This window comes from Uloborus diversus, chromosome 7 (genome assembly GCF_026930045.1).
Source record: "Uloborus diversus isolate 005 chromosome 7, Udiv.v.3.1, whole genome shotgun sequence".
NCBI lineage: Eukaryota > Metazoa > Arthropoda > Arachnida > Araneae > Uloboridae > Uloborus > Uloborus diversus.
The window spans coordinates 131,044,685-131,069,917 of NC_072737.1; the positions used below are offsets into that span (position 1 = coordinate 131,044,685).

Genomic DNA, 25,233 nt, shown 5'->3' on the forward strand with positions numbered 1-25,233 from the left:
GGTATCAATATGCAAGGGTTGTCCCAAAAGTAATAAGACTTTTTTTCAAAAAAAAAAAAAGGTTTTATTGATAAAACATGTAATTAAACTTAATACTTTTCAAGATAGTCTCCCCCTGCATCTACACACCTTTGCCCATGTGTTTTCTATGCATTGAAGGCCCTCTGGAAATCGCTTTTGGAAATGATGTTAAGGCACCTCGTTGTGGTCTTTTGAATGTTGTTCAGGGTCTTCAGATGCTTTTCTTTCAGCTTCCTTTTTACTTTTGGGAGCAAAAAGAAGTCTGCCGGGGCTATAGGGGGTCTGTGGCACCGTAGAAACCCCAGTCCGGGTCAGATAGGAGTCGACAATGGGAACAGTTGGACAAAAGTTTCGCGCAAATCCAAGTCTTTCCTAAGAGTTCGATATTTTCGGCAAATTTAATTGTTCTGACATCTAACAAACACTAAATTTGGCGGTCTTTGTTCAGCAAATCTCGCACACGAGGGACATTATCGTCCGTTCGCGATGAAAATGGAGGGCCAGAAGGAGCCCCATCGGCGACTTCCTCCCGGCTGTCTTTGGACGACTTTTGCCACTTTTTGACCGGCTAGTACGACGAGCAATCATCCTTGAAGGCCTGAGGTGAACTAATCAAACGTTTGTCGTTGCCATCTTTTGGAATTTGACACAAAATTTTATCGCATAGCATTAGTTCTCTCCATCCTATACATCAAGACGTGGCTCTGCGCGGAGGTTCACTTCCATCGCTCCGAAAGCTAGTAGACAACTGAACCTGGAAAGCTTAGAATCTCCTCTAGCTCTTCCAACCGGTCACGCAGTAGTGATCAATATAGTCTCGTGGCAAAAAAAAAAAAAAAAAAAAGAAACGAGTTTACTTTTGGGACAAATTGTGTACAACAGTGCTGTAGTTAGAAACAAAATACTTGGGGTGCTCACTCGGAAGTTTGGTGGGAATTCATCACCTAAAGAAAAGTTGGTTTGAAACCAACATACATAACATTTGCATTATCTTTACAATAAAAACCAAATATCTCCGGGTCCGCCCCCCCCCCCCTCTACATTGAGTATATATGTTCGTAATATAGACTGATTAGAGTGTCGTCAGAAAACTCTAATTCTTCAAATGGTGCCGCAACTCTGAAAAGTTTGGGCACCCTGCGTTAAAAGCTCCACACATGGAACATTTATTCTTTTAATGTAATTAACACTGCCAAGTTTGCTGAAAGTTACAAAAAAGCTAATTGGTTTGCGATACCGTACGGTAACGAAACAAGCAGTTAAAAGACTTATGGTTGCAGTAAAATAAAAAATAATTCCTGTAATAATTAAAATAAGCCCTTAAATTTTAAATTATTTCACTAAGCAGAAAAATAATTAATCAAATAGTATGAAAAGTTTCATTAAAATAAGTTTTCAACTAAATCGAAGAATATCAAATTTCATTAAAATTTAAAATAATTTATCCTCTTGGAGAAAAATTTTAAATTCTGAGCAAATAAAAAAAGAAAACAATATAATTAAAACAACGGAAAATGTTCCACAAACGTTTAAAACAATCTACCAAAAAAGGTAAAAATCATAAAAGTTAAAAATCATTAAAATGTAAAATTAAAGCATATGAAAGCAAACGAATAAAGGCAATTTTAACGATAGTTTTTTAATTCTGTATAAAGTAAAAAAAATCACCAAACACCTTTAAATAATTGAAATATATAATCAGAAAATCATCATTTTTTCCCCGTTAAAACAATCACAATAATGGTTTGTCACATACGTCAGCATAGCAGTCGAAAAAGTGAACTTGCATGAAACGTAAGCGACGTGCAATCTTTTTTTTTTTCAAGCTTACGTTTTCTAAAACTCTTTACAGTATTTTTCTGAATTTAAGTTAAAAAACTTGTTACCACGACTTCAAGGGCTGAACACGAAAAGTTGTGAAATTTAATACATTATGTTCAATTGCATTATATAACCATCGTTATTGTTTGGAAATTGAAGCAACTGGAAGAAAAGGGATGTAAGGATGTTAGTACTCACTTTTTTTTCTTTTTTTGCCATTTTAAATGTTGTACTTCATTGCAGTTTCAAGACCTTAGATGGGGAACAAGTGTCCTGTGGGATCAAATATCACCACCTTTCCTACTTATTGCCTTTAAATGTCGAAAGTTTCTGCCATCCTTTTATAGGAAGCATAACTTAAATCAATGTTATAACTGTGATTGCTGAATGGAAAACAATAATTTAAACCTCAAGGAAAAGAATTAAAAGTTGCTAACTGTCTTGATGAAGCTGAAACTAGAGAAAGAAAAAACGAAGGTTAGTTTTTACACAAAGGTGAATCTACCTATAATTGCCCTGAAAACCTGCCTATTTAATGCAGTGTGTAGAAACTTTACTGTACCCACAAAGTTTCTTGATTTTGAAATAACACTATACACTACAAAGAACTAATTAAGAAATAGTAGAACTTCAAACTTTTGTGATAGTAATAATAATATTCCGCAGCATACACTCCCACAGTGAGTAAAGATAAATAGGTACAGCGATTCAGGGCCCGATTAAGAGTGGCCTTAGGCCAAATAATTTTTTGAGACCCCCTACTTTCAAACTTTACAACTTTAGCCGTTGGCTGAAACAATTTTAGCCGCAGACTAAAGTAATTTCAGCCATTTGGGGGCCCTTAAATATTGGGGTCCGTAAGCCACGGCCTTGTTGGCCTATTCAGTAATCAGGCCCTGCTGCGATTTGCTTTTAAAAATATCAGCATGAAAAATATTTTAAGGAAATCTCTGCAAAAACGAAAGCAATAATCATGATTTTAATCTGGTCTGTCTTACTCTGATCTAAAAAATCAAAGCACTTCCTTCTAGAGCAAGAAAGCACTTAACTTCTCAAAAGAAGATTAAAAGAAAATATTATTATAAGAGTCTTGCAAACACTACAAATGTCACGACCTTTTAAAGCTGTTTCCAGAGCCACCAATAGTTTCTGAATGCTGTTTTTCACTTTTCTTTTGATTGAATTTAAAATATTAATAAAATTCCTAATTAGTGTAATGCTCCTTAAAACATGTGAATACTATTCTTTTCGTTTATTTCATGCAGTTTTTGTGCTAGCATTTTAACGTTTCTAGAAATTTTAATTAAATTTAGGTCAAATTAGGTTTTTATCAAAGTTATCATCTACCGGCAACTTTGCAATCTACAACTTCAATCTTTATTCCATATAAAAGATAAATTTTTTAAAATTATTATCAATTAAAAATCTCCTTTTCGGCATTTTTTGAGTTGTGTCACTATTCTTTTCTAGCGACGAAATATAGGCACTTGCCAATTTATTCATTCATTAATTTATTTTTTTATTCAAAGAAGAATACTTTTAACAATGAAATAGAAAATATTTCCTTAGAAAAATATTTAAATTTTCACTTTGCCTCAAATATAGGGCAAAAATTATTTCCCATTTTTGTTTGAAGGTACGCCGACCGCCTTGTCTAGTGGTGGGGAGATTCTGAATTCGAATCCCGGCTCGGACGTGGATATTAGGGCGGTTCGAAAAAATCGATTCTTTATTTCGGATTCGCGTTACCTCTCAGAAGTTGCAGTTTGGTATCCTTAATTGGGGAAAATGATGAAAGAAAAATTCTAAGTTGACACCTTTAGTTCGCACATAAGGCTGAAAATTTGAAAAAAATGTAACAAAAATTGAATTTTTCAAAAAATAATAAAATTAATATTGTTATTATTATTATTATTATTATTATTTTTTTTGCATTTTTTCACAATGCAACAGTCATAAAATGTCAAAATATAGTAGAATTTGAAACTAAAAATTATTTTATAGCAATTACATAAGATCTTTAGTTTACACCTACGCCTTGGATTGGGCAGGAGATTTTAGCCCAATTTAATGCGTATGCACAAACGAAAGATCTTATGTAAAAGCTATACAATATTGTTTTAGGTTAAAACCACGCTATATACTGGCAATTTATGGCTGTTGCGTTAAGAAAATATAAAAAAACAATTACTATTTTTTTTTTTTTAATTTCAATTTTTACCATATTTTTTCAAACTTTCAGCCCATTCCGCGAACTGAAGATGTCAACTTAGAATTTTTTTTAATCACCTTTCCCCAATTGAGGATATTAAACTGCAACTTCTGAGAGGTAACGTGAATCCGAAATAAAAAAATCGAGTTTTTCCATCCACTCCTAGTGAATATACTTTCTCTCTCCAGCCTATGACATGTGTGTACTGTGGAAATTGAACTTCACACAAATTACGGTACAGTTGGAAAAGGGAAGCAACGCACGCCTACACAACATTTGAAGGTAAAAATTGATTTTCAAAAATAAAAAACGATTGTTCAACACAAGTTCTTCAACAGAACACGTTTTCCCTTTATGCACTAAAATTTTAAAAACAAAGTTACGATTTGTTCATTTTAAAAATGCGAAGTTTTCTTAACTATTTCACTTTTCCCCACGTTCCCCTACCTTCAAAAGTAAAGGAAAATGATATATTTACTAGCATATGTGATCTAAAATTGCATAAAAGTGTATGGGATCTGTATAAAGAAAAAAAAAACTACAGTAGAATAGTTTTCTGGAATTAATTTGCAGCTTGTTTATTTTGATATACATAATTTACTTTGACTACTCCACTCTGCTCCACATTCCTTTACCCGTGCTTTAATACTTACAAAACATAAATTTAACCATTACTTACTCATAAGTCATATACCTACAAAATTAAAACTGAGCAGCATTCACTCGCTAAGACATTCATACGAAAACTGATGGAAAAGTACTTTATTTAATAGCTCCATTACATAGCGTAACGTCGTGACAAAAATATTTACATTTGTTTTCAGACGAGCTCGCTAAAATCGAAATCCAAGCTTAGCATCAAAAGTCATAAAAATTCAGCAGAACGAACAAATTTGACGTTGTCTTGAAAATGGTCCCAGATCTTTTCAAAACGACGGGAAAGTAGATTCAGTAATAAAACTTGTCTTGGGAAGCATTTAAAAAGTATTTTGTGGTTGTTTGTGAATTTTTCCTTAACATTTGTTGCTGTTCTAAAATATTTCCGTAAAGTAAAACAACATTTATGGATTTTATTGCAGTCGTTTCAATAATTATGGTAGTTTTTCCTGGATTTTTGATTGCAAATGTCCACAGTGCTTTGAAACAAAGATCAGTTTTAGAGAATGTTCAATCAAAGTTGACGTGAGACACTTTAAGAATCGCTGAGCACAACACGATTTCGTCAGAGCAAATTTAGATTCCAAGCTACTTCTTACTTCAAGATTCATCTAAGAAAAAAATAGATTATGTTATTACTATTATTACTGCTAGTTACATCTTAGTCAAAATACAGGGTGTTTCAAAATGAATAGCGGGGTTTTAACATGTTATAATATTTATTACACCAAACTTACAACCACAAGTGATATCTTTACTAATAATAAAGCTGAAAGTCTCTCTGTCCGGAGGATGTCCGAATGTCTGTAGGATGTCTGTGACGCGCATAGCGCCTAAACCGTTCGGCCGATTTTCATGAAATTTGGCACAACGTTAGTATGTAGCATGGGGGTGTGCACCTCGAAGCGATTTTTCGAAAATTCGATGTGGTTCTTTTTCTATTCCAATTTTTTAAGAAAAAAATTATCATAAATTACGAAATTATCGTAATGTGGAACCGTAACATGGGCACATGCCAATTGGCGAGATACGAAATTATCATAACGTGGAACTGTAACGTGGGTACAAGCCAGTTCGCGAGAAAATTCACCATACATTATTTGTAAATATACAGGCGAACCAAAAGACCTTTTAATTCTTCTATTACGGGCAAAGCCGTGCGGGGGCCACTAGTATCAAATGAAAGAGAAAATCAAACAATTTTTTGTTTGTTGGTATCAGTGCGCATGCGCGTGGAATGCTTCTGCTGCAATCACCTTCTTATCTGGATACTTTACAGCTATGGCTCTTCCCTCAACTGACACAAGATGAACCAGAAAACTTATCTTTCAGCAAGATGGTGCGCCGCCTCACTGGCATAATGAGGTACGCGATTGGCTTAACCTAACTGTACCCGACCGCTGGATTGGCCGTAAGGGGCCTAATGACAGGGCTTTCTTCCCATGGTCTCCACGGTTACCCAACCTAACGCCGTGTGATTTCTATCTTTGGGGGTTTATTAAGGACCGTGTGTATGTGCCTCCACTGCCAGCCGACATTCCCGAGTTAAGGAACAGGATTGAAACAGCTGTTGCAGCAATTACTAATGAGACACTCATCAAAGTTTGGGAAGAACTCGCATATCGTCTTGACGTGTGCCGAGTGTCGAATGGTGCTCACATTGAACACTTGTAGGCTATTATGTAAAACTGTTTGAGTTTCTCTTTCATTTGATATATCACTTGTGGCTGTAAGTTTGGTGTAATAAATATTATAACATGTTAAAACCCCGCTATTCATTTTGAAAAAAACCTGTATATTAAGATGAGCAGTTTTATTCCGTTAAAATAACATATTTTTTTCTTTAAAACACTTACAGCACTAAATACGCAAAGAATAGAATGTCTCGAAGGAAATATTTTTCCAAAATATATCAATAAATAATTACAAGAAAAATAGAATCTTAAATCAAGACAAAACTGAAGGGAAACTAAATCCAGACTGCGATTTAGTTTCCCTTCAGTTTTGTCTTGATTTAAGGTTCTATTTTTCTTGTAATTATTTATTGATATATTTTGGAAAAAATATATCCTTCGAGACATTTAATTCTTTGAATGTTCTTTTCTTAATTGACGTAAAGAGGCGATATGGAGACGAAAGTTGAAAAACAGAATGGAGTTGTTTCCAAAATTTCAAAAGTATTTTTTTCTGAAAGAGCATGCTTAAAATCATAGGATCTGACCATTTTTTGATAAATTTGTTTACGTTTAATATTTTTAAAAAATTACTTAAATCGGAGCGCTTTCATTGTTTACGGCTTCTGCCATTGGCATCACAAATGATGAAATGCCATTTAGTGTTGCCATTCACAGTGAAAAATATTTAAATCGCATCTTTACTCACTTATATTGGCAAAGATATGGTTGATAGCAAGCATAGAGCATAATATTTAATTCGCTGCTTGATTATCATAACGTGGACACGTAGTAGAAAGATGCGGCAAAGTTCATCATTTGTGAAGTTATCAAGACCACGCCTTGTTTGAAAAAACCGGATATTTAAAAAAATAATTAAAAGAAAAAACTGTTGGGAAAATGAAAGTATTTCCTGGGTCCATGTTTTTTTTTTTTTTTTGCTCATTCTGTCCATTTCAATGACTTTAAATAGTACTTTTGACTGAAGGAAACCACCCCATTGGCAATGCGTCATTGGTTCTGGAGCTTGAATACGTCACCTTGGAGTTTAAGAAACTAGTCAAAGAGGTAAGCATTTTAATTTTGTGCGATCAAGGTAGATGTCTCATTGGACGGTCACATCCTACGTAAGTAGGTAGGCCTTGGTTTAACCTCTTTCAGCAGCCATTGATCGGATATAACCACGCCTCCTATAATTAATTTCAATTGGAAATGGGCGAGTTGAAATTTGAAAAAAGCAAAACTTGTCTATTTTACCTTTTTCGCCAACTCAATGCAGTTATTTCTGCCACTTAAACCTTTCAGATCTAAATATTTGCATGACAAAAATATAGTAGTACATTTTTTTCCATATTGCCAAAAGATTTACTTATCTGGAAAATGTGCCACGTGTGCTTTCTTCCTTCTCTACCTATTTTAGAAATGTACTCGTTTTCTCAACTGATTGACAAGGGTCATTTGTTCGCGGTTAGACTATACCACGCATACAATTGCAAAACTCACTACAAAGTAAAACATGAAATCCTTCTCCAAGCAACACCAACATTACTTTTACACATGGATTTATGTTTCAGCGGAAAATTGTGAGCGAAATATGATTACAATTAAAATAATACTTCGTGGTAATTTCTTTGATCATTCAAATTTATAACTATAAACAATTTATGGTTACATTTTAATTTATATTTAGTTCGTTAAAACTTCAAAGAATTTGTTTGAAAGTAGTAGTACTGATGATGTAAAGAAAAAAAAAAATCTTGAATCGTTTCATCGTCAATTATTTAAAATTTTAAATCTTCCATAAATCCTTTGTTTATAGTGCAGAGAATTTAAATTCCCATTACTATAAAGCGCGATAAACATTGCATTTGACATTGTGTCACTTCAGTAAGCCTACTATTTTAAATTTTGGACTGAGAATGCTTTAAACACAAAATGTTTAATGACTACAGAGTTTTGTTGAAAGGTTTGCGGTATTACTTAAAAGATAATATGTTTGAAAGAAAAACAGCTTAATTTCTATAAAGATGCAACTTTTTTAGTCTTCTAGTTTCAACTAAAGTGGAATCGTTTAGTTTCTTAAGTTACTGCTTTGCAGTTTATAACAGTTGATATTTACCAGAACATTATTATGTATTAGCCGCCATTACAAAAAAGTCAATAATTTGAAAGTCATTTTGAATATTCTGTACTAATCGGCCATTAAAAAAGGAAAAAAGCGGAAAAAAATGAAAGGAGAAAAAAAGGGAATAAAAACAATAGATTGACTATTCATTTAATGATTCATTAACGGAAGCTGTTGTTTTTTAATTCAAAGTTTATGAGCCATTTCTAGTAATAGATTTTGATAATTAAGGTATTTTTATGAGGTGCTGTAATAAGAAGTAAGATTTTTTAATAATAAAGATACAGTCCAGAAAAAGACTTCTTATGGAAAAGACATTTAGCACTTTTGCCGAAATTAATATGTTTTAAACTACATAAAAGCTTTTTTTAATCGTCAAATGTATCCAACTCTATAAAACATCAATCAGAATTCATTTTTTTCTACAGGTCATTCAAAACTACTTTTTTTAAGACTTGGTTACTGCTGTTTTTAAAACTTTGCTTTATTATTTTTTAAAGGGGTTACTTTATAATAAAAATACATTAATGGTTCTCAAAATGAAATCAATTTTGTATTTATTTTTATAGCAGTAAATCCATTACAAGAGAAGTTTTCATTTTACGGCGTTAAAAGTGAATATGTTTTGTTTAAAATAACAATAGAGTATAAAATTCCGCAGTTGTGTCTTCCAAAAAACTACCTCTGATTGGAAAAAAATATTACATTATAAATGCAATGCAATATAATAATGCATATTACACTAAAAAATACAAAACTGTGCTTCGAAATTTCTTTACTACCGTGGAAAAATAAAACTTACTATATAAGGTTTGTATGACGTCTTGCAGTGAAAATTTATTTTAAAAAAGTACTCATGATTTATTCATAATTCTTGTTTTATTGTCGTTATTATTTCAACATTTCTTTTCACCATTAGTATAATACTAACTAAATGCATGTAGGTGTTCGTAAAATCGAAAACTGAAAATGGAGTTCATGATAGATCAAAACTCCCCGTGGTTCTTCGTGAGGTGTTCTAGGGTCAGTTCCTCTCGGAACTTTTGGTTTTTGCATATATTGCCAATTCTAAAACAACAATTTATTATACTCTTATGAGGAATGTGATCACCTTAGAGCAGGAATTAAAACTTGACGTCAAAGATCTCAAGTCACGTGACTCAACAACGACGAATGGTTGACTCATTTTGGGTGCAACTAGTGAAATAAACCGATGTCTTTCAGAGCTTCGCATCTATCACGTGACCTGGGGTCTTTCCTTCACGAGTGAAAGTCTTCACTCCATCCATTTTAACTCTTCTCAATGGTTATGACTCAGAAGAAAGAAAGTTTCGGCTGCTACGGTGCCTGGCGCAATGTTGAAAATCAACTAAATCTTGTCAGATGTAAAACAAAGCGACTTGATTCTTAGTGATAGTTTTCAATTCCGATTCTAAATTCGGTGTCCATGTATGAAACAGCCTCAATTTTGTTTTCTTCTTTGAAAGATGCATGAAAATTTTCCCGGATCCTATCAGATGCACCGAAATTTTCGCCATTGAAGTATATCATTATATGCTATTTTTCAACCGCTTATATCTCTTAAACAGTAAAAGTACGAAAAATCAGACCCCTCCCATCAGATTCAGCTCTCTCGATACTTATAAGAACTATGCTTCAACTTGCTTTTTTTTGTGGGGGGGGGGGGAGGAAGGAACAAGTTTATACCGTTCCTTCATAAGAAGAACATATTAACCGTTTGGCAAGTGGAACACGTGTCCGTTTTGCAAATTTGTCTGAAGATGAACTAGGCTTTATCATTCTCCGGCATCCGTTCCGTATTTATTAAATCCTCCATTAAAAAAGTATGAAAAAATACATTTTTTGTAAACTTTTAATCATTCAAGCAATTCCATTACCTGATGCCAGGCCATAGAGCAATGAATAAGATGAAGATGAGAAATAAGCTTCTGGAAATGGAATTGGATGCACTGTTGTACTCTGAAAGATAAAATAACTATTTTGAATTTTACAGTTTAGAACGCGTTTTAAAACATTAAGTATTTTGAAGACATGTTAGAAACAATTTTCTCTTTGCAAAACAAAAAGCTAAAAACTTCTAAGAGTTGTGATATTTTTCATACAGAATATCATTTTTGTTGCTATTGAAAATGCATGTTTTAAGCTACATTGTTTACCAATCAAGTTGACTAGTTACAAAATCGCCACCAAAGATGTTATTTTTTAAACCTTTTACATAATTTGAATTTTTTTTTCTTTGGCACATTTTTAGCAAAAGAAGACATTATCTGTTTGTAGGTTAATAATAATGGTTTTAGATAAGGAGTAGCATCACATTTCTTTAAATTTTTTTAATTTCTCATTTTCTATTCTCATGACAAAATTCTCTTAATTTTGCTAATATTTTTAAGATTTATGTTTGGGATTTAAGTGCAACTGGAAGTTCAGCTTTTATTTCATATATGTTGAAGATATTATTTGCATCTAGATCTTTTTAATTAATTTTTAAAATGAACTATTATACTGTGTATTAAAATACAATATCAGAAGTTTTAAATCTTGGGTACGCAGATATTCCTTTTGAAATCCACCATGAAACAGTTACTATAACCTTATATTTCTTAGTTTTGCAACGTTTTCGGTACTCAACTTTCCTAAGATTTAAATGTAACTCTTTTTATTTTGTTATTTAAACTGTAATGTATGCGTAATATCATTTTCACTTTTTTCATTTCCAATAGTAGTTTACATTTCTTTGGAGCATTTCACCTCCAGTAGCAGGCACGCTGTCTTCTACCGTGGACAGGAAAAGGGCAGTAACTGCGAATTTTTCCTCCCCCACTCCCTTTTTTGAGCAATCACATTGCTTATTGTTCTCACTTGACTGTTTTTGGCGTTTCTATGATTTTATTCCCCCCCCCCCCCGCCTCCTTCTGCAGCACCACCGTCGACCGGCATCACGATGCTGCTCCTGTAGCAAAACCCGTCTCCAGGTTGCGTCCATATCCTGAATGCACACGCATACATACACACCTACACACACACATATATACATACACTTTCACACACACACACATACCAACACACTCATGCCTGCACACAAACACACATGCCTACACATATACACACATATATGCACACACACATACCCACACATACATACAAACACACGCCTACATACACATACATACACGCCTACACACACATATGGACACTCACACACATACATACACACACACACTCGTGATTGCGAAAAACATAATTTGAATTTAAGATGTCAAAATTCAAATTATTATTTTTTTTTTTTGCATTTTTGTCATTTGTTGTACTTTAGCTTTATAGTACAAGCGTGCTTATTTGGTTTCCGCTGAAAAAAAAAAAGCTTAAAAAAGACGTATAATTCCAACATTTTCCTATTGTTAGGATTGAATATAAAACGTAGTTCTTCAAATATCTTAAATTTTCATTTCCTCAGATACTACCATTTACCTGCCCACGGCAGTCTCTCTCTCTCTCTCTTTTTAAGGGCACTGGTACCCATCATACGGTTAGGGTACAAATGGCAAGTAATCAAGCATTAAAATAAAAAAAATAACCTCTCTTAAAATAAATTCAACTAAAATAAAATTTTAATAACTTATATTCATATGATGCAGCATGAAATAAAATTTACCACAATTGACGATGTTTTATCTAACTTCCTGATTTTAGATTTTTTCTTTTCATGCAAAAGAGATGTATGAACTTGAAATATCTATACTTACCTATGATAGTAATATCCTTACTGCTCATAGCCACCCGACCGTAAAATGTAGCTTCACATTTAATTGCTACTTTGCCTTTGTTTAGAAGATTCTCTGTTACTGGAAGTTGAAGGGATTTTGAAGTCGCTTCCAAGTTGTCGCTGTATATGATAACACCGTGACTCATTGTCTCATTTTCATCAATCTAGGAAAAAAATTAACTGTTTTTAATCTCAGGAATCACTAAAAATATTTGAAACAAAAAAGAGGATTAGCGCACTATTTTTCAAATGGACTAATGTGGCATATACGAGCACAACATAAAAGTACAAACATATGAAAATACAGAAATTTTACCTCCTAACAGACAGAAGTTGGCTAGGTACAAAATCTTCACTGGAGACGTTATTGTTCAAAATGGCGACAATTCTTTTAGAGAAAGCCAATTGTATTTTCGAATACTCAGAATCTTAACCAATAATCGCTGTTCTGAGACATTTTTGGAACAATATTTGCAAAAAAGAAGCACCTCATCATTTTCACACTCCACTCCACTGTCTCCCGTACATATGGACGTACCCATGGGCAGGTTGGGGGAACTGCTCCTCCCTAGGAGAAAGCCTTTTGTCCCCACGCTCATTTCTAATGTCTCCCCAAAATTTATTAAAAATTAAAATTTTAAGACTTCAATTAAAAAAATCTGGGGGAAGCCACATAGGTGGATTTTTCCTCGCATCCTCATATATATAACAGCCAATGATCGAGTAACGCTCCCGACGTCATCAACAATAAAACTCCCGCCAAGGCATGATAATTTGATATGGTAATGTTTAAAATGCAGGGAAAGGCTTGCTTGTGACAAGGCTGAACTGGATCCGGTAACTCAACTGTTTTACTGGTGAGACTGTGACATTTTAGGGGAATAAAGAAACGAAAAAGGGGTTAACAATGAACGCTATCTACTGGAGTTGAGGGTTCATCCACTGGAGTTAGGATAAAAATTTCAACTAACGAAATATCACCAAACAGGCAATTGCTTCGTTCAAATGTAGAAGCAATTTTCATCCATCATATCTTGACGGGCGATTTTCCAGTTTGACGATAAATAGCATAAAATGGTGGCAATATTGTTTCCAGTCAATTTTTTCTATTCAGTAATGCAACTAAATCTCTCATATAAACTATGAAAAAAATATTAAACTAGAAATTAGCATAATTTTTAAACATGTTTAACAACAAAAAAGGTTCCAGTAATAAAACGTTATAATTCCACACGAACTATACTATTTTTTATAGCTCAGATTCAAAAGTCTTAACTTTATGGGAATTTTCATGAAAGTTTTATACTTTAAACTGTATAAAAGAGCTCTTCACAAATAGATTAATCAAACGTGACAAAAAAGAGATACTTGTCTTTCTACTTTATGTGAAGTAAAATTTTGAAAGACGTAATCTATAAAATAGTGTAATTGTTATTTATCTTCAAGAAAGAAAAAAACCACAATCATTAGAATATTCAAAGTGGGAACTGATATACTTTGGAAGAAACGATAATGATGTTGATAACTATAACAACTCCAAAAATAATAATGATAAGCAATAACAACAATGATGATAGCAAAGACGAAAAGTTCGATTCAGTTTTCGTTTTTCCATTTTTATTGACATGTGACCAAGAATGCAAATTTAATTTGTTTTGGTGTACTAAGGAAAATTTGTTTTCAAAATCAAGCAACATTTCAAAAGAACGCAACAATGGAATATGCAACTCCATTTTCTTTTTATACTTTAATGCTCTGATAATTCCATCGCTAGATTGGAATATTTTAAGCTTTTAGGATAATGACAAAAGAAAAATGTTTTTTCCTTGATAACGTTGCGAATATGTCATTTTTTTGTTCTAATTTTCCTGCTTCTGCGAGTTGAGCAAATTTTATCAATGCAAAAAATTATTACTTTTTTTATGTTGTTTTAAAGAAATCCCTCGTCAACGTTATGCAAATATTCTGTTTCATTGCAAAGCAAATTATCTAGTGAAACCTGTGTATAACGATACTGTCTATTACGATAACTTGTCTATAACAATATTTTTTTTGGCCCCAGCAAAATGTCAGCATGAATAATCAAACTGTCTATAACGATAACCTGTCTATTTCGATACATTTTTAGGTCCTAAGAGTATCTTTGTAGACAGGTTTTATTGTATAGAGAGTTTGAGCTCTTAAGATGTATGAATTTAATAATCTTATCAACTATGCGCATTGTCTAAACCTAATATAGCTTTAATATTCAAAATTATTTCATTATCAGAAGGTGACTTCAAATTTTTGGACTGTTACAAGGATTATTTGATATCTCTTTTTCTAAGAAACGTTAAAATACTTCTTAACTAATAGGAGCTTTGATACAGTAAAAATAAATAATTTACTTTTGCAATGTTCTTACAGTCAGTTACTTTTACAGTGCTTTTTTGTCATCAAAAACTAAACTAAGGACATTTCGCTTTTGATATTAACATGTTCTTCAAATGTAATACAATGAAAATTCAATTGATAATAATAAGAAGAAGGAGAAGAAGAAAAAGAAGGGGATAAAAATACCAAAAACTCATCTGTAAAATATAAGAAAAACAAAAATTCAAAATGAAAAATGATTCAACTGCCGTTTGATGAGTTATTCATAGTTAATACGCATAAGTAGTTATGTTTCCATTTACTTGTATATTATGCACTTTTGTTACTATCCTCAAAACTATCTTAGAGAAGAACAAGTGAAAATTATTTTTAATGAAAAAGTGACAATAAAGAAGAGCACAAAATTTAAACTGTACTACGCTCAAGGGAAAAAAAACTGTTCTCACTTAGAGCCTGTTGTTGCTGTTGTTATTTATTCCACTTGGTACACCCTAGAACCCCTATAACTGGAGAAGTCGACGCATCCGCCATTTTGGAGCAAACGTACAACTTGGAAAGCTACCTTTATTGGCAATCATTCTCCAAATAGGGAACGAGAGAGTCGGAGAGCTAAGGTGAACATTGGCGAACTTTTGGAAACAGTTGGCGTCGTTTCCAGGCTGCCAGTCACTTCACGGGCTATTATTTATAAATTTCTTTTTTTTCTTTTTGCATCTGCTGGAAACCTGAAGAATTGACATCTTTTTTTGGAACTGTTTACACAATTAACAGCCGAACAATCACCCATTTGACTCAATTTAACACATGCTAAGGAAATGTAAACATTAGCAGCAATGCTATCGCTACGAAGCGCTGGATAGGGTTTGCTCCAAAATGGTGGATACGTCGGCTCTTCCACTATAGGGGCCTTAGGGCATCCAAGCCCCAGTCGCGTAGCAAGTATGGGTTTACTTAAGAAAGGGGCAGCTCTGAGATACGGATTAAAAGTAGCTCAAAAGACAAAAAAAAGTGTGCTGTTGCTCAAAAAGTAGTTTTCATGAAACTATGATCAACTAAGCGATGAGCAGAAGGGTTACAACATAGTTGTAAAATGTCTCCAACTAAGAAAGCTATTGTTCCAAAAGCGATGTAGCCATTATATCACCAATGTAACCTCATTTTATACTGTATTCCATCTGAGGTTTTAAAGCAGTTAAAAGAGAAATGCAGGACGATTCAAAATGATTCGTTCATTAAACTATCAATTTGGGAATATTGAACCTATATCATCAATGTGGAGCACGAATGAAAGAACGAGTTGTAGTAAAGTTTTAATGGCTATTACTAGATGTCTCTGCCTGTTATTGCATGTGTCCTACTCGTTATTTATTAATTAGTAAGTCATAATTGGGATCGAGGGTGATTCAGGACTTTATAATTTGCCTTCCAGGTCACCAGACCTATCCCCATGTAATGTTTTCCTGTGTAAAAGATAATGTGTTTATGCTCCTCTTACCTGTTAATTTTGACAAACTAAAGGAAAGTCACTGGAGCAACTGCGTTTATGATTGCGTACATGCTACAACTTGTATAGAAGGAGGTGCAGGTGTGAGGAGGTAGAGGTGTAGTAACGAGGTACAGCTGTGATATCGTTCTGGCGTCACGTGGAGGGCCCTTAAACATTTTTAGAATGATTTAAGTGCGTAAAAATAAATTCGTTTTAGTACCATTTTTGCTCTTACGAATATACACAACTCAAACCCCACGATTCTTTTTCAATGAATCCGGTATTTGTATCGCATATATGAAATGTAATGCTTCCATTTATTTCACATGTTTGAAACATGAACAACGCTTACTCGGTAAGTATATTGAAAAACAGAACGAGAAACCAATTTGCAAAACAACAATGGTATCCTCAAATATAAGCATAAATATTAAGACGCAGAAGACCTCCCATAACTACATTTTATCTGCTGGTACTCGGAGCCTGCTGAATAAAAGAAATAATATATTTACTGTTTTTCCATTCACAAGCCAACTCAATTCCGCTGCAGGTTTCGATTTGGCAGAGGTGCAATTCAGAGTAACGTTGTCTCCAAAGTCATAATTTCCTTCGCCTCCTGATATAGTCGGGCCCTCTAGCGGCATAACTGGAAAACATAATTAAATAAAAAAATTACATGTAACAAAAAATAAATTAATAAATCACATCATTTATTTATTTATTTTCCTCGTTTCCAGTTTATTTATTCTTGTAATCTTATTTACATCTTGAAAGATTTTGTTTCTGGATTTTTCACGTTTAAAATGTTACGGAGATTGGAAAGTAATGCATATGACAAACAAACACATGTTTGACAAGCTTTAAATTTTAATCAAAGAAGTAATTATCCAAGTTATTAACAATCTTTTGTCATCCAATATACACATTTTCAACATTGAAAAGATTAAATCAAATTGGTTTTCGAGTAAAATATCTGGAGACGAATTTTTGCAACGTAGCGATCGAAAGAAATGAAAATCAAATAGTGTAATGTTGGATTAGAAAACCAGCGGCAATTCATTCCTTCTTTTCAGGGTTCATCTTGAACAATGTGGGGGTTGCATAATCATGTTCCAGAATTATACCTTTTCAATTGACAATTGCTAGAATACACTCGCCGACATTCCACTGTCTGATTTCTTTGCATTATTATCGCTAAAACAATTTTTATGAGGCAAAAAAATGAAAAATTTGTCTATCTACAATGCCATTTAAAGAAATCATGCTCCAAAACCAATTCATTTTTTTCAAACCGGAATTGAAATTTTGCTCTCTGGATAGCAAAAGGTTAGCGTTCAGAACTGTTGTTGAATCGCTAATGAAAATTAAAACTTGTTGAAGATTTATTTGTTCGAAAAATAGAGGACATTTTTTATTTTCCGCGCCCCTCCCCTAATAAAGCAGCTGATTTTTCACATACATTATGTTAAATTTGATAAAGACAATCAGCAGTGCTAAAGTTTTTCGTTTAGTAAATGTTTTCTTCATTGTACACAAATGATGGTTTGTTAATCGCTTGTTAAATTCAATTTTGTGTGCTCTTGTGTTTTGAAGTATATTTTGCTTAATATACCTGTTGAAGATTGTAAGGGTTTTTTTTTAGCTAACTGTTTTCTTTAGAACATAGAACAAAGAAATGTTGAAAGACAACAGTTTCTTTTCCCTGCAAAAAAAAAAAAAAAAAAAGACTCTTCTGAGTTGTTAGTCGAATCATTTTGTTACTCGAGGTCGTTTCCAAAATATTAAAATCAGAGTAACTCCAAATACACTTTCACTTTTTCACGTGATTCCAGAGTAAGCAAGCGGGAAAGAAGGAAATGCTTAATAAAACACACGTTGGTAAACTTCAAAGTAGAGTAACATGTGACAGTGACATAAAATTTTCGAGTTTCATGTCAATTGCCTTTTGAGTCGAAAGATTTTTTTTTTTATGTTTAATACACAATAGGGTCGTTTCTAAAATTTTAAAAGTATTTTTTTTTTTCTGAAAGAACATGCTTAAAAACATAGGATCTAATCATTTTTTAAATAATTTGTTTAAGTTTAATATTTTTAAAAAAATACTTAAATCGGTGCGCTTTCATTGTTTACATTTCTTACCGATGACATCACAAATGGTTGAAATGCCATTCTATGTTGCTATTCACAGATCAAAATATTTAATTCGAATCTTTACTCACGTGCATTGGCAACGATATGGTTGATGGCAGGCGTAGAGCGCAATTTTAATTCGCTTCTTGATTATCATAACGTGGAAACGCGGTACACAATGTGCCAAAGAGCATCATTTTTGACGTAATCAAGACCACGCCTTGTTTGCAAAATCGGACGTTTAAAAAAATTAATTAAAAAATAACTATTGGGAAAATAAAAGAATTTTCTGGGTCCATGTTTTTTTTTTTTTTTTTTTTTTTGCTTATTCTATCAATTTCAGTGACTAAAAGTACTACTTTTGACTGAAGGAAACAACCCCCATTACAAAGTTCGCATAAAATTATTTATATAAAATTAGTAAATTTCTACTTTATTCATATTTCAATAAATTTTAGTTCAAACAAGAAATTCCGTCTAGAACTAAATGAGCCCTACTTTCCCGTATACCCATATCTACTTTCTAGTATCTGATCAATATTCTTAAAAATAGCTAAAATCGCAAATTATTTCAAATATATTTTTTTTAATATCTTAATCCGAGTTCTAGGAATAAAATATGTCTCACTCATCTAAAGAACTAGATGCGTAAAAAAAATAAATAAATAAATAAATAAAAGGACAAATAAAATAGCAGCACCTTTTAAACAAATCAGCTGATACACTTTTTTCCATTAAAAAAATTCTTTAACCGCTTTCAAAAAGAACAGATAATTATTATAATTAATAAGCTTACTAAACTAAATGCATCATATCAAAAAGAAAAAAAAATTGTTTTTTCCCCTGTTGCCAAAAATTATTTTTTTTTAAATGAATTAATGTACTTTCCAAAATAAATAAGAACAATAAAATGTCAAATTTAAAAAATAATTTTCATTGTCAAAAAAAAAAAAAAAAAAGTCGTCTGAGCATATCTTAATGTAGAAACATAAAGGACCTCGAGTTTTCCGACGAAAACTGAATACATAAATTAAAACCTTAGAGTGAAGATAAAAAGTCATATTGAAAATATATTATTTCAGTTAAAAACCATGGCTGCGGAGTCGGATTCAATCTCATTTTGGTATAAAAGAGTCAGATTCGGGAGCCCAAGGTATTTAATTCAAAGGCTCGGAGTTGAATCGGTTATTTCACTTAGAGTACGCAATTCTGTCAATGTTTGCAGAGTCAGAGTCGGACTCATTTTCGGATAAAGGAGTCGAAGTCGAATATCCAAGAATCGGAGTCTCATTTTTCCTCCGTGCATAAATTTTTGCCAAAACTACGAAGTCAGAGTCGAAGTCGGGGAGTCTGAAACAGACTAATTTTCGGGCACAGAAGTCGAAGTCAGGTGTCCCAAAATTCTTGAGTCGGGATCGGAAGTTTGTCGTCAAGAGCTACAGGTATTTCTAACAAAATTTGTTTGAAGAAATCCGCCTTCAAGTGAGAAGTCCACGTTGACTTTCAGTTTCCCCGTAGGCACTAATGTTAAGGGATTTGAACTTTTCAAAATTGCACGGAAAATTGTTCAAATGAAAAAGAAATTTTATTTAAATGTTTTTTTTTTTTCAAAAAATTTTCCTACAAGTTTGTTTGAAGCTAAATGGCCTCTAAGCTCGGATTGCCTTGAATTTCCCCGTAGGCACTAATGTTAAGGTTTTTTGAACTGTTCAAAACTGAACGGAAAATAGTTCAAATCAAAAATCGAAATATAGGAATGAGGTATCCTCGCCAAGATCTTTCGAACAAAAAAAAAAAAAAAAAAAATCCAATTTTTATTTTTTTTGATATTTATTTAATTATTTTTATTTGACTTTTTTTTCTCGATATTTTCAAGATGCATTAAGCCTTCTTTCATGCTTTTTTCTTCTTTCTCTGACTTTTACTGGGAAAGTAGACTAAAAAAGACCAACCCTAAAACATGAAATTTATACAAGTCTTCCCTCTTACTAAGTTAAAGTAACTAGTAAACAAATGTGGAATGGACTTGAATCCTCGAGAGATAAGTTAACTGCTTTTGCGTTACCACTTATAAAATACAGAAATATTAATACCAAAAGCAAAGTCATAAAACTTTTAAATATAATTTATTTTTCCTGAAATTGTACTCTATTAATTTTGAGCAGAAATATGTACATAGTACTGTCCCTAATAATCTGGCCACCGATTATATATTGAGAAATAATATAATATTGATGAGCACCAAGATATTTTTTACTGCAAGCTGGGCCGTCATTCCAAGCTCGTCAGCTTGCAAGATCGAGATTCTCGCTCACGTGATCGGTTGTGACGTAGAAATGTCGTAAAATCACGTGAGCGAGAATCTCGATCTCGCAAGCTGACGAGCTTGGGATGATCGCCCTGGGTTGTGGAGTAACGTGGAGTTAATTCAAAATGTATTTAATATATTTATCAAAAATGTACATATTTTTTTTTTTTGTTATTTAATGGAACAAGTAATGTCAACGGTAATCAATCCTTGACTATCAGTTGGATTGGACAGCATCTTTTAGGTTCAAAAAGCCGCAAAATATCTCAAGGCTTGGTAACATTTGGCGATTTCGCACTAAATTTGTAGCGGAAACAAGTCGCCAAAAAGATCGCAATTTAGTGGTATATCATCCATTTCTCGCCATCTTTAACTGTTTGCAAATCAGGGAACAGAGCGTACAAGTGACACTTTAAAAACCGGGTAATTTTAAATAAAAAATAGCTGAACAAATGCCATATTTAACAGAAATGATAACAATTCAAGAACATTAAAAATAAAAGTAACTCCTCTTTGCAGAAATTGTAACAGTATCATACGAAATTTAGTGAAGTCTAATCATACCTTTATAGTTATACAACAGAAAACACTTCATAGCAAATAAGATTATAAACTTTATTCTTAAATTTCAAAATAGCTCTGCTCTTCGGAAAATCTCTAAAAAACAGTACTAAAATTGATAATTTTAACCAATCAATAATGATTTTAGAGGAAATTTCATCAGCCACTCATTCTTACATAACATGTAACACATTCTTACATAAAAAGCATAAATAAGTAGTTTGTAAGCATTTAACTTTGTTCTAGTTCCTTAAACAAAAAAGTATTTCAATAAATATCTCAAAAAGTAAATAAATAACTAAATAAATGAAATGAAATAACAACTACACATTTGAATTTAAAAAAAAGAAAGTGGATGTTTACAATATACTCCCATTTTGCCCCCTGGATCTCCATCTGACCCTAAATTAAATAACAGATATGCCATGCAAAACGAAAGTAATATCGCATGAAAAACTCGAAAGAGAAACAAATTGATGCACGTAAAACGATTAAGGAATTTGAAAACACTTAAAACTTAGTGGGAAATGTCAGGAATGACATTTATTTTTAAAGTCATTTTTAGTTTATTTTCTGATACGCGCTCTTGATCGAGCTCTCGATTCAGATTGTCTAAAATCTAGAATGTTGAAAACTAGATTATTATTACTATTTAAAATTGTTACCATTGTATTATATTTGTTATTATTGTGTTATTATCATTACTATTGTTGTTATTATTATTATTATTATTATTAATATAAAAAGTAATATTATTATTATTATTGTTTTTATAATAATAATAATAATAATAATAATAATAATAATAATAATAATAACAAAATACTTTTGATAATAATAATTATTATTACTTTTGTCTATTATTAAGACATATTACTATTACTATCTATATAATTATTATTATTAATATTATATTATTATTATTAAATTTTATTATTATTATTATTATTATATTATCTTTATGGCTATTGTTGTTGATTTTTGTAATGTTATAGATAAGTATAAAAGTAGAGCTACGGTAAAATTCCGCAAGGTTACAAATCTTCTCTAAATTTGAAACACGAGTGAGTCGGTTTAAATGTGACAAACGGTCTTTCTTATCTGTTTATTTATTTTGCAGGTCAAATAAAATATTAAGCAACTATGCTGTAGAGAAAAAAAAAAACTTACTGACTACATTCATTTCTTTTACTGCTTGAACACAGCTATAAGTTGGTGCATCTGTAGAAACTTGGCATTTATATGTCCCTGCGGAATCCAACGCTACGTTTCTGAGGTAAACAATATTGCTGCCAGACTTGGATAACTAAAATAATAAAAAAGAGAAGTAGTATGTATGGCTTGATTTTAAAAGTCAAAAGGATAATACTTTTTTTCTTGTACTACATTTATTTGTTTTACAAGTAAATGGTTCCATTGAATTGAAATAAGTAAAACCAAAAATTTTATAAAATTGTAAAGCTGTAAAATATTCACTGTAATCTCAATAAACCGAATAAAAACACAACACAAGATTCGAATTAGAACGCGATATGAGTATAGTAATACTAATTGTTGTGTTGTTGTCACAACTCATTTATAGAAATTAAATTATTTGAAAAGTAACACCACGAAGTATCTACTCTTCATGTTCTATAAATAACTTTAAGGAATTTATCGTTACAAAATTCCGAAAAATTGAATTAAAAAAGCAGATTGGAACGGCGCACAGTGGGGCGAAACGCTTGAAACTGTTTTTGAAACCTCTCTCGTTTGTTTGTTTACACAGTCATGTAATTAGCGAGATTTTTCGATTTGTTTGGGCTCAGGGTCTATAGGTCGCAGGTTTACGCAGCTAATTCTCTTTCAGGGTCTTCATACAGACCATTGATGACTAATTAATATTAATTTTTAAAGAGTACATAAGAGTGAATTTTTTCGCTGAATTTTCCAAAAAAAAAACCCCTTTGAATTCCCTAGTTTTTGGTGCTGATCAAAACCGATTTTCGGTTTGAATACTCGAATATTCATTTTTTTTCGTCCTATTACTATCGTTGTACCCGAGAGAAATTAAATACCCACCTTCAATTAGAAAAAAATATATAGACTGCTTAAAAGCAGTTTTTGTAAATTCCAGCACTCATGATTCTTCATCGTTTGAAGGCTCCCTTTAACTTTGTAGTGGACGAAGGGCTTTAATATTCCAGTTCTGAATATCTTAGAGGTAGGCCTGCGCAAATTTATTAATCCTCAATTGGTTGAATATAGGAAAAAAAAAAAACATTTTTCAACGCTTTTAGTGTTTTCGCCCCACTGTACGACGCTTTTATTTTGTTCTTGTTACCCTAAACAGGTGCCTTGAATGGAACTATTTTTTATTTTTTAAAGTTTAAAGCTTACTATAGGACTTCGTTCAAAACTACATATTAAAGACTACTAAGTTTTACTGAAGTACATTTAATTTTTTCATGACGAGCCAAACAGTGATTTCCAAGGAACTTAATAGTGAAACAAGAAAACATATTTTAAAACTACTGTTAAAATATATTTGAACAGTGGAAATCTCTCAGGCTTTCCAGATCTGAAAATATTATAATGTAATCATCATAAAGTCAGCTGAAAGTTTGACGATTTTTACAGTAAAAGTACTTTTGATATTCGCATAAGCTAACTAAATTCTCAACTAAACGCATTAGTTCATTTTATTCGGAATCAGCGAGGAAATGGTAAATTAAATATTTGCAATAGCAATTTTTATATATTTAACTGATTAGTATAATTTTAAAGAAATGTACATTCAATATCTCCATTGGGATTGGCGGTGGGGGGGGGGGGGCTGAATGAAAATTTTGGTCTGGAGTATTATTACTTATACAAAATATTTTTTTATAAAGTAGACTTGTTTTCTGTTGTTCAGTCATCTATGACAGGCATTCCCAAACTTGTTGTTGCGGCACTCTGGGAAGCCGTTGGAAGAGACGAGGTGTGCTGCAAAATGTTCATGGTATCAATATATATGTATATTAGGGTGGTTCGAAAAAATCGATTTCTTTATTTCGGAATCGAGTTACCGCTCAAAAGTTGTAGTTAGATATCCTCAATTGGGGAAAAATAAACAAAAAATTAATTTGAACTTTGACATCTTGAATTCAAATTATGTTTTTCGCAATCACGAGTGTGTGTGTGTGTATGTAGGCGTGTGTGTTTGTGTGTGGAGGGTATTTGTATGTGTGTATTGGCATGTGTGTTTGTGTGTGGGTAGTTGTGTGTATGTGTATTTGTGGGGGCTGGTACGTGCGTGTAGGCATGTATGTTTGTGCCTGTGTGCAGGCATGATTTTTTTGTAATTGTGTGTGTGTATGTGTAGGTGTCTGTATGTATGCGTGTGTGTGTAGGTGTATGTGTGTGTAGGTGTATGTGTGTGTAGGTGTATGTGTGTGTGTAGGTGTATGTGTGTGTGTAGGTGTATGTGTGTGTAGGTGCGTGTATGTATGCGTGTAAGTGTAAGATATTGACGCAACCTGGAGAATGTTTTCGCTAGTGGAGCAGCATCGTGAGGCCGGCCGACCGTGGTTGGTGCTGCAGTGGGAGGTGGTGAGAAAATAAGATCATAGGAATTCAAAACCGTCAAGTGAGAACAATAAGCAATCGTGATTGCTCAGAAATTTCTGAGTTTACATCTTTAGTTCGCACATAAGGCTGAAAGTTTGAAAAAATATGTTAAAAAATGAATTTTTCAAAAATTTTAGATTTTTTTTTCTAATTTTTACACTGCAGCAATCATAAATTATCAGTATGTAGAGTAGTTTGAACCTGAAAAAACATCTTATAGCTTTTACATAAGGTCTTTAGTTGGTAATTTCAAGTTTTGGACCCCATTCAAGGCGTATGCGCAAACTAAAGATCTCATGTAAAAGCTACAAAACATTTTTTTAGGTTCAAACTACACTATATACGGATAATTTATGTTTGCTGCACTATAAAAATTAGACAAAATTAAATAATTTTAAATATTTGAAAAATTCAATGGTTAACGTATTTTTTAAAATTTTCAGCCTTATGCGCGAACTGAAGATCTCAACTCAGAATTTTTTGTTTATTTT

At 32.4% G+C, this 25,233-nt stretch overlaps 1 protein-coding gene across 3 annotated transcripts in view; it reads right to left on the reverse strand.

Annotated features, from left to right (window-relative positions):
• Positions 1 to 4,810: 4,810 nt before the first annotated feature.
• The window catches only part of LOC129226097 (endothelial cell-selective adhesion molecule-like), a 132,665-nt gene continuing 112,242 nt past the window's right edge, over positions 4,811 to 25,233 (reverse strand). For 2 of the 3 annotated variants that reach the window (XM_054860691.1, XM_054860690.1), the window contains 5 exons: positions 22,322 to 22,457; positions 16,665 to 16,798; positions 12,274 to 12,457; positions 10,408 to 10,489; positions 4,811 to 5,322 (listed from right to left, as the gene is read on the reverse strand). In XM_054860691.1, coding sequence (XP_054716666.1) covers positions 5,319 to 5,322; positions 10,408 to 10,489; positions 12,274 to 12,457; positions 16,665 to 16,798; positions 22,322 to 22,457 — 540 coding nt within the window. In that variant the 3' untranslated portion in view covers positions 4,811 to 5,318. Of the gene's footprint in view, positions 5,323 to 10,403; positions 10,490 to 12,273; positions 12,458 to 16,664; positions 16,799 to 22,321; positions 22,458 to 25,233 lie in introns of those variants that run through there. The other variant, XM_054860692.1, reaches the window with a different exon arrangement.